Genomic DNA, 12,344 nt, shown 5'->3' on the forward strand with positions numbered 1-12,344 from the left:
CTCCGTGAACGCTCGAAAAGAGTTCGGCCATTGGTTGAAGGGACCGCCGGGCTCTTGTGATAAGCCGAGGGTTCAGTTTGGCACAGGGAACGCGAACTTTATTTCCCAGCATGTCATCAACTGAGCTCTGATGTCGACTCCGACTGTTGATTGCGGCAAACGTGTTTCGTATAAATCAAAATCAAAATTGACACATGATACTTATTAAACATTACATGACACTGAAAATAGAATGGGAATGGAATTTGGCCTCAAATGAAAGCCAAAAGAGCAAATTACATATATATGTATATATGTGTGTGTATATATATATATGTGTATGTATATATGTGTATATATATATATATATATATGTTTATATGTATATATATATATGTGTACATATATGTATATATATATATATTTATATATATATGTGTATATATATATATATATATATATACATATATACATACATATATACACACATATATATACACACACACATATACATATATACACATACATATATATATATATATATATATATATATATACACACACACACATATATACATACACACATACATACATATGTTTTTTGTACATTTACATATGTATATATGTACATACATATATACATACATACATCTGTTGAGGCCCTTGATTCACTTTGTTTCTTCTTGTCTTTTACACTCTAATATATCGAAGTTTAAGAATTGTTACTTTAACTACATGAAAATGTTCTTTGTATTCAAATGTCTTTGTCCACGTGTGGTTTTGAATGTTGACAAAATTGCCAATAAAGATGTAAGTGGGGGAGGGGGAAGCAAATGTCAGATTTTCAATCAGCTTTATTGACATCATCAGCAGCAGCAGCAGTCCTGTCGCTAGCAGCCTGGAAGCTGGTAACATGCAGCAGAGCGGCTGAGCAGAAGGACAGTGAAGTCGGTCGCGGACAGAAAGGAAGCAAGGCAGGCGACAGACAAGAAACGATTCAGGGGACGGACGGGAAGCGAGGTAGGGCACATCTTGAGGTAGGATAACAGGTAGACGGGTAATGAGCTCGGGGAGAGACAGGAAGTTGGACAGGTGCAGTCCGAAGCTTATTGGCTGTCGTTAGGCTCCGCCCCCTTGAGGTCAGTGTCCACGGGGTGTGGCGAAGAGGAGGTGGTGCACAGAAGGAGGCGGTGGCGCTGGTCCTGATGTTGCGTGCCCTCCCCACCCACCTCCAGGCATAGGTAGGGGGCGGCTTCCGAAGCGTCCCCCCCTCCTCGCCCCGCGGCCCCCCTGCGGACTTTGCTGTCGGTGTTCTTGTTGCCGTGGGGCAGCAGCGATTGTATCTTGGGCAGCCATCGCTTGCGAACTCTGCGAGCGTTGGTGCACATGTCCGCTGCGATCACGTTCATCTCGCTCTCCTTGAAGCTCGGAGCAAAGTTCTGGCAGTAGACTGATCGGAACCAGTATCGTTAGCAAAATTGATGATTAGGATTTTTATCATCAGTCATCGGCTGTGTTGGGAATCACTCGATATTGTCTAGGGGTGTCAAACTCATTGGCGTTCGGGGGCCACGTTCACCCCAACTTGATCTCAAGGAGGTCGGAGGAATATATTTGTGGCCTAAAAAACTACGAATAAGTATTCTATTTTTTTGGGTGCAAATCATGAGGAGTACATTTGGAGTTCAATTATCATATGAAATGTCTTTCCCAAAACGACTTTTCATGTCCAAATGTGCAACTTACAGAGAACACTGGCTCTGTATATATCTACTTTTGACTTTTGTATGTCTATCTATCTAAATTCCTGTATTTCTATATTGTCAAGAAACTTAGCCCAGTAGCTTGCCATAAAAAGATGGCTTATTTGAGCTAAAACCCAAACAGAGAATTGATAGGCGCCAAGTCGTCTGCACAAATCGTTCGCAGACTTTCAGCTTTTCCCCAGCAGGGGTCGCCACAGATGGTTTGTTTGGCACCGTTTTCTTGCCGGGTGCTTTTCCTGACGCAAGACCACCATTTTTATCCGGGCTTGCTTGGGAGCAGCAGTGGCTGGGAATCGAACCCGCACCGCCTGTGCGAAAGGCAGCAGCATGTACGACTACACGCCCAGTCACAGACACATTTGAAGAAACATCTCCCAAGTAACTTCACAGTTTTTTCTATCTGCACATTTGCACACGAAAAGACAATATATGAAAATGTCTGACTGCGTACTTGGATTAGCAGAGTCCCGACACTTCTGCTTCTACATTACTTGAAATATCCAAATAAAAACACGCCTTTATGAAAATGTAGCGGTGTGGCGAAGATGGAGTATTCCGTTCATCGTCTCGGCCCAAAAGTCAACTATATGGGCCGGCGCATCAAAATGGATGTCCTGAAGTTGGAATGATTGGCAACACAGCCGCAGCGAATCGTGCGTCTTACGTTTGACGGCGTTTAACACTCTGTTGTCCAGCGGCTTCCGGCTCGGATCGTTGGTGGAGGAGCGGATCCCGGTCCCGCAGCTATTGGCCAGAGTGTTTCTATGGATACCGTAACAAGCCAATCAGTGCCTATACATACACCGAAACACACGCGCGTGCGCACACTGCATTGTGGCCGAGGCTCTTTGCAGAGAAGGAAACTTCTAGAATACAAAAGGTGCAAAAGTCTGAATGATGTCACGTCACGTCTGAGGAGGTCATACACAATTTGATAACATCATGTCTGGTGTCTTCGTAGTCGTATTAGACGAGTCGTGAAGACGCGTCACACGCGGGGTCGATTAGAACCTTGGAGAAGAGGATACTAGCACGCTAGCTACGCTAACCTGTCAAAGAAGGTCGCCAGCAGCCTCCTGAGCAGAACTTTGTGTTTCACCCCCGCACAAAGGTGGCAGTTCATCAGTTGACCTCGTGTCATGAACACGCCCGAACCTGCAAGCGCACACACACATCAGCAGTCAGTGACCTTGTGTCTGGAATGTTACTTCATTATGTCCGTTGTATCAAACATGTCAACTTGTTTATAACAGGAAATGACACCATCGTGTTCTCCGTGGTTCCTTTGGAGAAGCATCCATTCCAGAAAAGTTGCAGAACCATTTACTCGTGCACTCACTCTCGCCGTCTCGCCACGCTGCACTATTTGCACATCTGTCGTTGACCAATACCGGCCACTCGTGCCAGACTAGCATCTGCTCCACTTGCACTTGCACACTGACTGAGGAGTCTCTGCAACATTTGCACAATCGACATTGTCCTAGATGATCGCGCTACTCGTCACTTTAAACCGCATCCATTCCTTGAAGTCTCATTGCACCGGCCGGACTATTGCGAGATTCGTCAGTCCAGCTGCTCTAAGTGCTCGAGGACTCTGCATCTTTTGGCACAATTGTCCAAAAAATATATATATTGTACCGGCATGACCAGATAACGAGCAACCCTTTATTGCTCAGTGACCGTTTTTTGTTTTTGTCAATGTCTTTGTGTCTCCAAAGCGTTCTCCGGCAATCGACCGTCTGTTGTCCTCCGACGACCGGAGACAAATTCCTCGTGTGTTTTTTGGACATACTTGGCAAATAAAGAGGATTCTGATTCTGGAACGCCCTGAGCATCGAACGCTTCCTGGCGGAGAAGGACCGCAAACCACATGAAGTACACATGGTTAAAAAAGCCCGAATTAGCCAGAAGGCTAGTTTTCATCTGTAGTCAAAAAGCAGTCAACGCAAATGGAGGACGACAGAAATCGTAGAATATTTACTGTTGAAAGGCTGAAATTCCGACAATTTGAAGTTAAACTAGGGCTCTAAAGGATTAATCGATGATCAAAATGGCTGTTGATCGATCGATCGATCGATCGCCGCACCTGTCGCCGTCACACATCGGTTTTGCCGGTTCGCCAGAAGAAGCTCCCGGTACCTGCCACCAGCTCCAGCTTGTGTCCAGGTTCTCCCTCGACGTAGAGCGCGGGGTGGGACCGATAACCGATCTGACTGACCAGACTGGCGGGCAGCGCCATGTTGTCTCCGCCCACCACCACGCACGCACGCCGCAGGCGCAGCATCTCCGGCTTCTCCTGGCCTGGACCAATGAGAGGACACGAGGAGGCGTGGCATCATAAGACACGGGGAGCAGTCATCAGACATACAAACACCAAAGGCATGAAAAAGGTGACAATCAAAGAAAATTGTCGGGGCGTCCGATCCGGTATGGAATTCTTTGGATGAACGCTTAGATTTGTTTGGCAAAGTTTTAAGCGGGACGCCCTTCCTGACGCAACCCTCTGCATTTATCCGGGCTTGGGACCGGCCGACAGTTTGCACTGGCTTGTGCCCTCCGTAGGGTGGCATTATGGACCGTAGATGATGAAATCCCTCAATTCTTGCAATGGTACGTTGAGCAACATTCTCCTTAAACTGCTCGACTATTTTCTCACGCACTTGCTCACAAAGAGGTGAACAAGTGCGCCCCATCTTTGCTCGTGAACGGCTGAGCCATTCAGGGCAGCTCCTTTTCTAGCCAATCATGCCCCCCCCCCCTGTTCCCAATGAGCCGGTTCACCTGCGGGATGCTCCAAACACGTGTTTGAACATTCGAAATTCATGATTCTTTGTTAAAAAACAAAGTTGATCAGTTTGAACATGAAATATCTTGTCTTTGTAGTGTACTCAATTAAATATGATTTGCAAATCATTGTATTCTGTTTTTATTTCCGTTGAACAAAACGTCCCAACTTCATTGGAATTGGGCTTGTAAATGTACCCTAACTTCTCAACAGCAGAAGCGGTGGAAGTGTTTTTTTCTGGTCTTGTCAACTCCTGTGACTTATCCAAGCACAGAGCCGATACGCTCACATATTCATCCACCGCGGAGTAATATTCAGAAATGACATGTGTGGACTGGATCTAGCTGCCAGCGTTCACGGAGTACGAAACAGCCTATGACGTCAGCGACCCCCCCAAGGAAAAAAACTCATTGGATCTATGCGATTCACGTAAATGGCCTATTTTGAGATCAAAACAGCGAATTTCGCCGACAGGAGAGTGACTTGCATGTATGAGTTATGTGAGTGGCCATGCCGTGTTCAGTTCAGTTTCTTTTTGAAAGGGGACAATGCAATTTCATGAAACACATGAAGTACACATGGTTAAAAAAGCCCGAATTAGCCAGAAGGCTCGTTTTCATCTGTAGTCAAAAAGCAGTCAAATACATCTACAAGACAATATCATACAGGATACATCATCAAACTATACTATTAAGAGAGAATCAAACCATCATTTTTTGGATCATAACAAAAAGACAACATAACATACTTGTCTTTTAGTGTGAGCAGACTTACCCTGGTGTCCAATCGTGTATTGGTATATTCCAAGGTGTGTGGCGTTGCCGTAGTCCCCGTCCTCCGGCTCCTCCTCCGTTGGGGTTTGCGAGGGGGACGAGTCTGTGGGCAGGCTGGACGCTTCTGAACTAGAGCGCCCCCCGCCTGCCAGGAGGTAGGACTGCAGTCCCAGGACCAGACTCCCGGCTGCACCCAAGTAACAAACGGCACCCCCTCTGGTGGTCTGGAGCGCCCCTGCAAAGTCACCTCTGAGGACACAAGAGGACTGGTCGCTAGTCAGGCAAGGACTAAGCTGACCACATCATCACTAATCAGATAATGTTTGGGGTTTTTTGGAAAAAAATTGGACTAAGTACGAGATCATGGTTCCTGGTCTGGCCGGACGAGGTGGTTCATGGTTCCTGGTATACACTGACTAAGTGGGCCATGGTATTTGGAATAACTGGCCTAATGAGATCATGGTTCCTGATCTCGTTTGACAAAGTGGGCCATGATGGACCCTGATCTGAACTCACCTGACTAAATGGAAATTTTTTGGGACAATTGGACTAACTACTAGATCGAGGTAGGAGGAATCAGGCCAGGTCTAGTCAGACCGGGAATAGCCAGACCAGGACTAGTTAGACCAGGTCATGTTTGACATTCTGACCTGGCATCCAGTTCTTCTGGAGTTGTTCCTGTGTGGTTCTCAGGAGGCGTGTCCTGGCGTTCCTGTTTGATCCGGCTCACGGCCATCATTAGGTCCTCTGGACTCATGGATGGGTCTGGACTGGAACCCTGCAGCTCGACCACAGAGCGATCTAAAGGTCCGAGCTCGTCTGCTGAAGTTGTCTGTGAACCACCAACACAAAGATAACGCAACATCCAAAGGACATCTCTCCTGCCTACACGGACTAACTGGATCATGTTTTTTGGAAAAGCTGAATTACCTACGAGACCAAGGTTCCTGATCTTGGACTAAGTAGATGTTGGTTCCGTGTCTTGCTCGACTAAGTGCGTCATGGATCCTGCTCTGAATTGACTAATTGGATCATGTTTTTTGGGGGGACTAGTCAAATTTACTGAGTCATGTTTCCTGTTCTAGCCGGACAAGGTGGTTCATGGTTCCTGGTCTGTACTGACTAAGTGGGCCATGGTATTTGGAATAACTGGACTAAGATCATGGTTCCTAATCTTGTTTGACTAAGTGGGCCATGATGGACCCTGATCTGAACTCACCTGTGAGTCGCAGCAGTGCGGCGATGAGGACGTGGTATTGGTCTTCATGAGCTCTAGGCTCCTCTCTACAATATTCTGGACCTGCAGGTAGCCGGCCGTGTACATGAGGACTAGCTGCTCGCTGGCGACCATGTTGAGGCAGCCCGTGTAGCAGAATGTCAGGATCTGACGGAAACAAGATGGCGTCACCGATGACGGAAGCTCGTACGTAGACCGGGACCACTCCGAGGAGTCGGACGACTCGGCGCTGAACAGGTCTCGGAAGTAAAGAGAGGACGCGGCCAGGACGGCGCGGTGGGCCTTGAAGACCTGACCCTGGACCAGGATTGAGACGTCGCAATGGAGTCCTAGAAGTCTTTGCTGATTCAGGCTGCTGAGAATGCTACTGCCGAAGTCACCGATCGAAAACTGAAGACCAGACTCCGCCATGATGGAGGCGGGCTTAGGGACGGCTGGTCCCGGTCCTGTTCGTAATGCTGGTCTTGGTGCTGGTTTCGCCACCTGAAGGTCTGGCATCCATGTCGTGCTGGCGGGGGTCCAAGGAAATTAATGCAAAATGAAGAAAACTAGAGTCCCGCATGGTTCAGTGGAGTCCATATGAGTCAGGCAGAGTCCACTCAAGTGTAGCACAGTCTACTAGCGCATACTAGGAGCCTGGTAGAAGCGAACAGGGTCAGGCCGAGGCCAGCATGGTCCAGCAGAGTCAGATAGACTGCACTATATCTCGTGCAGAATGGCAAACGAGGCATACTTAAAAGGCTGTCCTGCATGTGACGTGAACAACCAGAAGGGAAAACAAATTAGATCCTGTTTACACAATCATTAGACATGCATACAGAGACAACTCCTACATTTGGGCCAGTCAGACCACCTCTCTCTCACTGGTCCTCAGCCCCCCCACCCGCCCACACGCCACCCTGAGAAGGAGAACACCATCTAAAACTAACCTAACCCTAAACCAAAGGTGGTCTGAGCAACCCGATGCTGTCTTTACAAGAATGTTTCTCCGAGAGTGAGTGGAGCGTCTTTGAACACCAGGTAATGGGCTCAACACAGAGACTTTCCTAAGCCTACATGCAGTTCTGCTTGGGGACTGGAACGGTGGATAAACGCATCTGCATATTTGCAAAGCAAAAACCACGGATGAACAGCCAGGTCAGGTCATTCCTGAGGTCTGGGAACACGGAACTGTACAGCAACAGTAAATTGTGAACACAAAACTGTAGAGTACTGTCAGAGCTGACCTAAAAAGACGAAATCCAGAAAGCTAATTGTGACTATAGGCATCGGTTAAATTCGAGCCCTGGTACTGCTTGATTTCTACCCTCCTGGAGCTGTCACCTAACGTGGTGGAGGAGTTTGTGTGTTCCAGTGATCCTAGGAGCTAAGTTGTCTGGGGCTTTATGCCCCTGGTAGAGTCACACATGACAAAAACGTCCTAGGTGAGGAACAAGCCAAAGCACAGCTCAAAGAACCCGTAATGATGAAAATAACATTTGGAACTTGTTTCCCTCCCTCAGGCACAGGTCACCGGGGTCACCCTTTGGAGCCAGGCCTGGAGGCGGGGCTCAATGGTGAGCTCCTAGTGGCCGGGCCTGCACCCATGCGGTCCGGCCAGGCACAGCATAAAATGGCAACATGGGTCTCCCTTCCCATGTGCTCAATACTTGTGGGAGGCGAGCTGGGCGGCGGCATAAGGCAGGGACCTTGGCAATCCGATCCCCGGCTACAGAAGCTAGCTGTAGGGATGTGAAATGTCACCTCAACGGCAGGGAAAGAGCCTGACCTGGTGCGCAGGGTTGAGAAGTTCCGACGAGAGTTCGTCAGGCCCACCTCCACACACAGCTTGGGCTCTGGTACCAGTCCTCCTCAGAGGGGTTGGACTCTCTTCCACTCTGGAGTTGCCCACATTGAGTGGCGTGTAGCAGGTTGGAACAGATGGCGGAAGGTGTCAGGTGTGTCGCGTGACAGAAGAGTCTCAGCTAGAATTGAAGGGCAAAGTTTGTAAGACAGTGGTGAGGCCGGCCACGATGGACGCATGAGAGAGAGAGACTGAAGAGACGACAGGAAGCAGAGCACATGAAGATGTTGAGGTTCCGGGTTGGATCAAATTAGAAATGAGCTCGTTAGAGGGACAGCCGAGGTTCGATGTTTTGGAGACAAAGTTAGAGAGAGAGCGGACTCGGATGGTTTGGACACGTCCGGAGGAGAGAGAGTGAGGATGATGAGGATGGAGCTGCAAGGCAAGAGAGCAAGAGGAAGAGCAAAGAGAAGGTTGATGGATGTCGTGAGGGAAGACGTGAGGGCCGTTGGTGTTGGAGAGGAGGATGCAGGAGATTGGCTGACGTGGAAAAGGATGACGCGCTGAGGCCACCCCGCACGGGACAAGCCCAAAGGAAAAGAAGAAGAGGCACCAAGCAAGTGCGGGCATACTGAGTGCCTCAAGTCTCTGTGCCTGTACGTTGGGGTTCACCCCATTGGACAAGAGGGTAGCCTCACTCCGCCTTCAGATGGAGGCACCGGTCCTCAGTGTTGTTTGTGTTTATGCACCAAACCGCAGTTCACAGTACCCACCCTTCTTGGAGTCCTTGGAGGGGGCGCTGGAGGGCGGCCCTGCTGTGGACTCCCTCGTTGTTCTGGGGGATTTCAACGTTCACGTGGGCCATGACAGTGAGACCTGGAAGGGCGTGATCGGGAAAAACGGCCCCCCTGACCAAAACCCGAACGGTGTTCTGATATTGGACTTCTGTGCTCGCCGTGGACTGTCCATAACGAACACTGTGTTCAGACATAAGGGTGTCCACGCCTGCACTTGGCACCAGGACACCCTAGGACACATGCGGCCGCATGTCTTGGACACTCTGGTGAAGACAGGGATGAAGTTGAAAAAACCTTCGGTACTAGAAACTTATTGCTCCAAGGCAAGAAAAATATTCCTGCGAGGCCAAAGATCATGCGGGGAATAAAGGATGACGCTCCGAGAAGCGATCGTGCAAAACGCCGGCCCGCACGTATAGCGAGATGCTCTCGGCCGCTTGCTGCCTGATCGTCTGCCGACCGGGATTTCAATAAACGGGATCCGGAACCGTCGGATAGCCAACTCCCATTGGGGCAGCCAGACGAGCTTCCTCCGGTGGAGATCGACGAAGCTAACTCGTTGGCAGCTCGCGTTCGCTACATTTAGCGAGCAAACGCGCTCCTTCAATCCTTCAATTTTGTCCCGCTAGTTGACATCGGTTGCCAGCCTCTTGCAGGAATTCAACACCCGCAGAGTCGAGCGTCTTTTAGGATTGCCAAGAAGAAAAATCTTTTTTGAACCCTTGCCAAACATGTCATCAATAAAACGTATTCTCGAGTCATGGTATTTGTTTCAAGTTACAAGTTCTGCATCCAGCAGACGTTCCACTCCCATTCCAGTACGCAGTGCAGACAAAAAAGCGAATCGAACGTTTTTTTGTCCACGTCCCACGGCAGCAATTTCAACAACGTGTTTTGATCCTAATAGTTATAGAAGAATAAAATAAGATGTGGCTAAAACTTTGCTCGGTTTTATGCGCAAGGTAATAAATGCCTGGACTATTGAGGCAACAAACTGCATCCCCGTTTGTTCCTGCATTTTTGTCGCTTTTTCCTGTCAAAAGTACTTTGTCGGTGCGATTTTCTGTTCAGATGTTTGAGATTTTCCCATCGGTGTCAAAAGTCATTGTTGCGCTCGATCGACGTGTGTGCTTTCGCAAAAAGGCTTTTTTCTCCCTTCACAAACGGACGTGGCTGAAAGTCGCCTATATTTGACTGCTGATGACTCCAGAACGCTTTCAGCCGGAGATAAACTTGTTTTTCCTGATGAACGAAGAGAGTCTGATCTTTCACGTGGTGCTTCTGGCGTCTACATCGTCATTGTACACGATATTGTGCGGGGCTTGGAAAATCAGCGAAATTGCTGGGGATCACGCTCCTAAGGTCGATTCAGGGGTTCTGGGGAGGAGGGTCCGACGGGAGGTTGAATCTCAGATTCGGGAGGACCGGTGCGGTTTTCGTTCCGCGGACCGGCTCGACACCCTCGGCAGGGTTCCGGAGACCGCGTGGGAGTTCGCCGAACCGGTCTACGTGTGTTTTGTGGCCTTCGACCGTGTCCCTCGGGAGTACGGGACGCCGGACCCCTCTGATAAGGGCTGTTATTGTTCATTATTAACACATTTCAAAGATTCCGCAAAGGTTGAATGAAGGCAACTGGACTCTTCTTGTTGGTTTCAGAGGTTTTATCTTGAATCCAAAAGGCTTCTTAGGGGTAGGGGGACATAGGGAGACTCCGCCCGGCAACTTTAGAAATGCAAAAGCCTGGAGGAGGTCGAGCGCGGTGCAAATGATGATGATGATGACGATGATGACTGCTCTGCCCCCCCCACAACGTTTCCAACCCCAACTTGGGCTCAGCTCGCGGTGCTTGCGGGGCTCCGGGGGAGGAGCCGCGAGCGGCTCTTTTGCTGTGACTTTGGAAAACAAACCGGTATTGAATTCAGTTTGTTCGTAATGTCATCGGAAAGATGAAGATTACGCCGCTCTTAAAACAGTCAAATCAAATGTTGACATTTTTTTGCGCCATCGAAGGTTTCGTCGGCAAACCGTGTATAAATGCAAAAGAACGTTCCGAAGAAAACAGAACGTCGACTTCCCAGGGTTCAAACAGTTCAAGTTATATTGAGTTCATTTTTATTTCATTTTGACTTTTTTCAAATTGAGTTATTTGATTTTTTAGATACAGTTTATATTTTTGTCTGTATATAAAAAAAAAAAAGAACTTTTGCAAAAATATAACTTTTTTTTTTTTTTTTAAGTTTTTTCTTTATTGGTGTCACGGTTCAAAATAATTGTTTTTTTTTTTTTAAAAAGCATTACAAAAATGAAAGAGGGGGTTTCAAATTCGAGCAGACGCATCGTACGTCAAAGCGTCGGTGCCACATGCCGTTGCTGTCGTGTGGACTTTGGACAAACCTTTTCGAAATGCGTAGCCCGAAGACCGCGGGGTTGGGCTCCGGCACGCCCGCGACCCGAGCGAGGGGAAGCGCTCCAGAAAACGCTTCAATGCTTTCAAATTCTGAAATTCTTTGTTCATTCCAAAAGCAAAAGCCCAAAACATTCGAGTGCTTCCCTCTTTCCCTTTTCTTTGTGTCCGACGGAGACGACGGGACGGCGCTTTGCAAGTTTGCCGGAAGTCGGCCAATTCGCGGTGTCACCGAAAGCCGTCCGGTCCGGTCCGGTCCGGGCCCACACTTTCAACCCCCCCCCCCCGCCCCCCGTCTGCCCCGCTCGCGCTCGCGCTCGCACTCACAGCGGGTCCGCATCCCTCCTCCTCTCGGCTCTCGCTCCCCGGGGCTTAACCGAACCGCGGCCCGCGGCAAATACGAAAACGGGCCGAGAGATTCGCCCGAGTCGCACGATTGACTTCCCGCCATCGCTGGCGAGGCACAAGAACAAATCGGTTGCGTCTCTTCCGCGCCTCGGAACGGCGATCGCTTACTGGCCGCTTTGTGCCGTCTCAAGGTCATCAGAGTCCATCACACTTCGATAGAGTCGCGAAGAGTTCGGAGTCCAGCTGTGTCACTGAGGTCCGGTCCAATAGGACTCGTTCGCAAAGGAGGAGGCCGGTAGGAAGTCCAGTTTCGCTCTTGCTTGCGCTTGTTTAGTTGTGTTTAGTGGCTCACCTCGTCGCTGCTCCTCGTCCTGCAGCGGCAGCACGAGCGCAAGCCACGCGCGCGCGCACACTTTTAACGCAGCGTCTGGGGGGGGGGGGGGCAGACAAGACAAGACAAGACAGGCAAGAC

General features: G+C 49.1%; 1 protein-coding gene across 3 annotated transcripts; it reads right to left on the reverse strand.

The window, feature by feature from the left end:
- Nucleotides 1-815: 815 nt before the first annotated feature.
- LOC133475663 (nucleus accumbens-associated protein 2-like) lies at nt 816-12,305 on the reverse strand. Of its 3 annotated transcripts, none has more exons than XM_061768866.1 (8): nt 12,041-12,305; nt 6,523-7,286; nt 5,954-6,135; nt 5,305-5,591; nt 3,885-4,046; nt 2,795-2,900; nt 2,410-2,507; nt 816-1,429 (listed from the first exon to the last, which is right to left on the reverse strand). In XM_061768866.1, the coding sequence occupies exons 2-8, from the start codon at nt 7,036-7,038 to the stop codon at nt 1,086-1,088; spliced, it is 1,695 nt and encodes a 564-aa protein (XP_061624850.1). In that variant the 5' UTR covers nt 7,039-7,286; nt 12,041-12,305; the 3' UTR covers nt 816-1,085. The 3 variants fall into 3 exon arrangements, with proteins under 3 accessions (XP_061624850.1, XP_061624849.1, XP_061624851.1); XM_061768865.1 differs by lacking the exon at nt 12,041-12,305 and adding an exon at nt 8,309-11,462; XM_061768867.1 differs by lacking the exon at nt 12,041-12,305 and having other exon boundaries at nt 5,305-5,552; nt 6,523-7,427.
- Nucleotides 12,306-12,344: the final 39 nt, after the last annotated feature.

The sequence above is a fragment of the Phyllopteryx taeniolatus genome, chromosome 3 (assembly GCF_024500385.1).
Source record: "Phyllopteryx taeniolatus isolate TA_2022b chromosome 3, UOR_Ptae_1.2, whole genome shotgun sequence".
NCBI lineage: Eukaryota > Metazoa > Chordata > Actinopteri > Syngnathiformes > Syngnathidae > Phyllopteryx > Phyllopteryx taeniolatus.

Coding starts and splice junctions, on each gene's coding strand:
- LOC133475663 (XM_061768866.1), bottom strand. CDS start 7,038: ATGCCAGACCTTCAGGTGGCGAAACCAGCACCAAGACCAGCATTACGA. Junction 4,047..5,304: donor ATACACGATTGGACACCAGG/GTAAGTCTGCTC, acceptor TCATTGGTCCAG/GCCAGGAGAAGCCGGAGATG. Junction 1,430..2,409: donor AGTGTTAAACGCCGTCAAAC/GTAAGACGCACG, acceptor GGTTCCGATCAG/TCTACTGCCAGAACTTTGCT.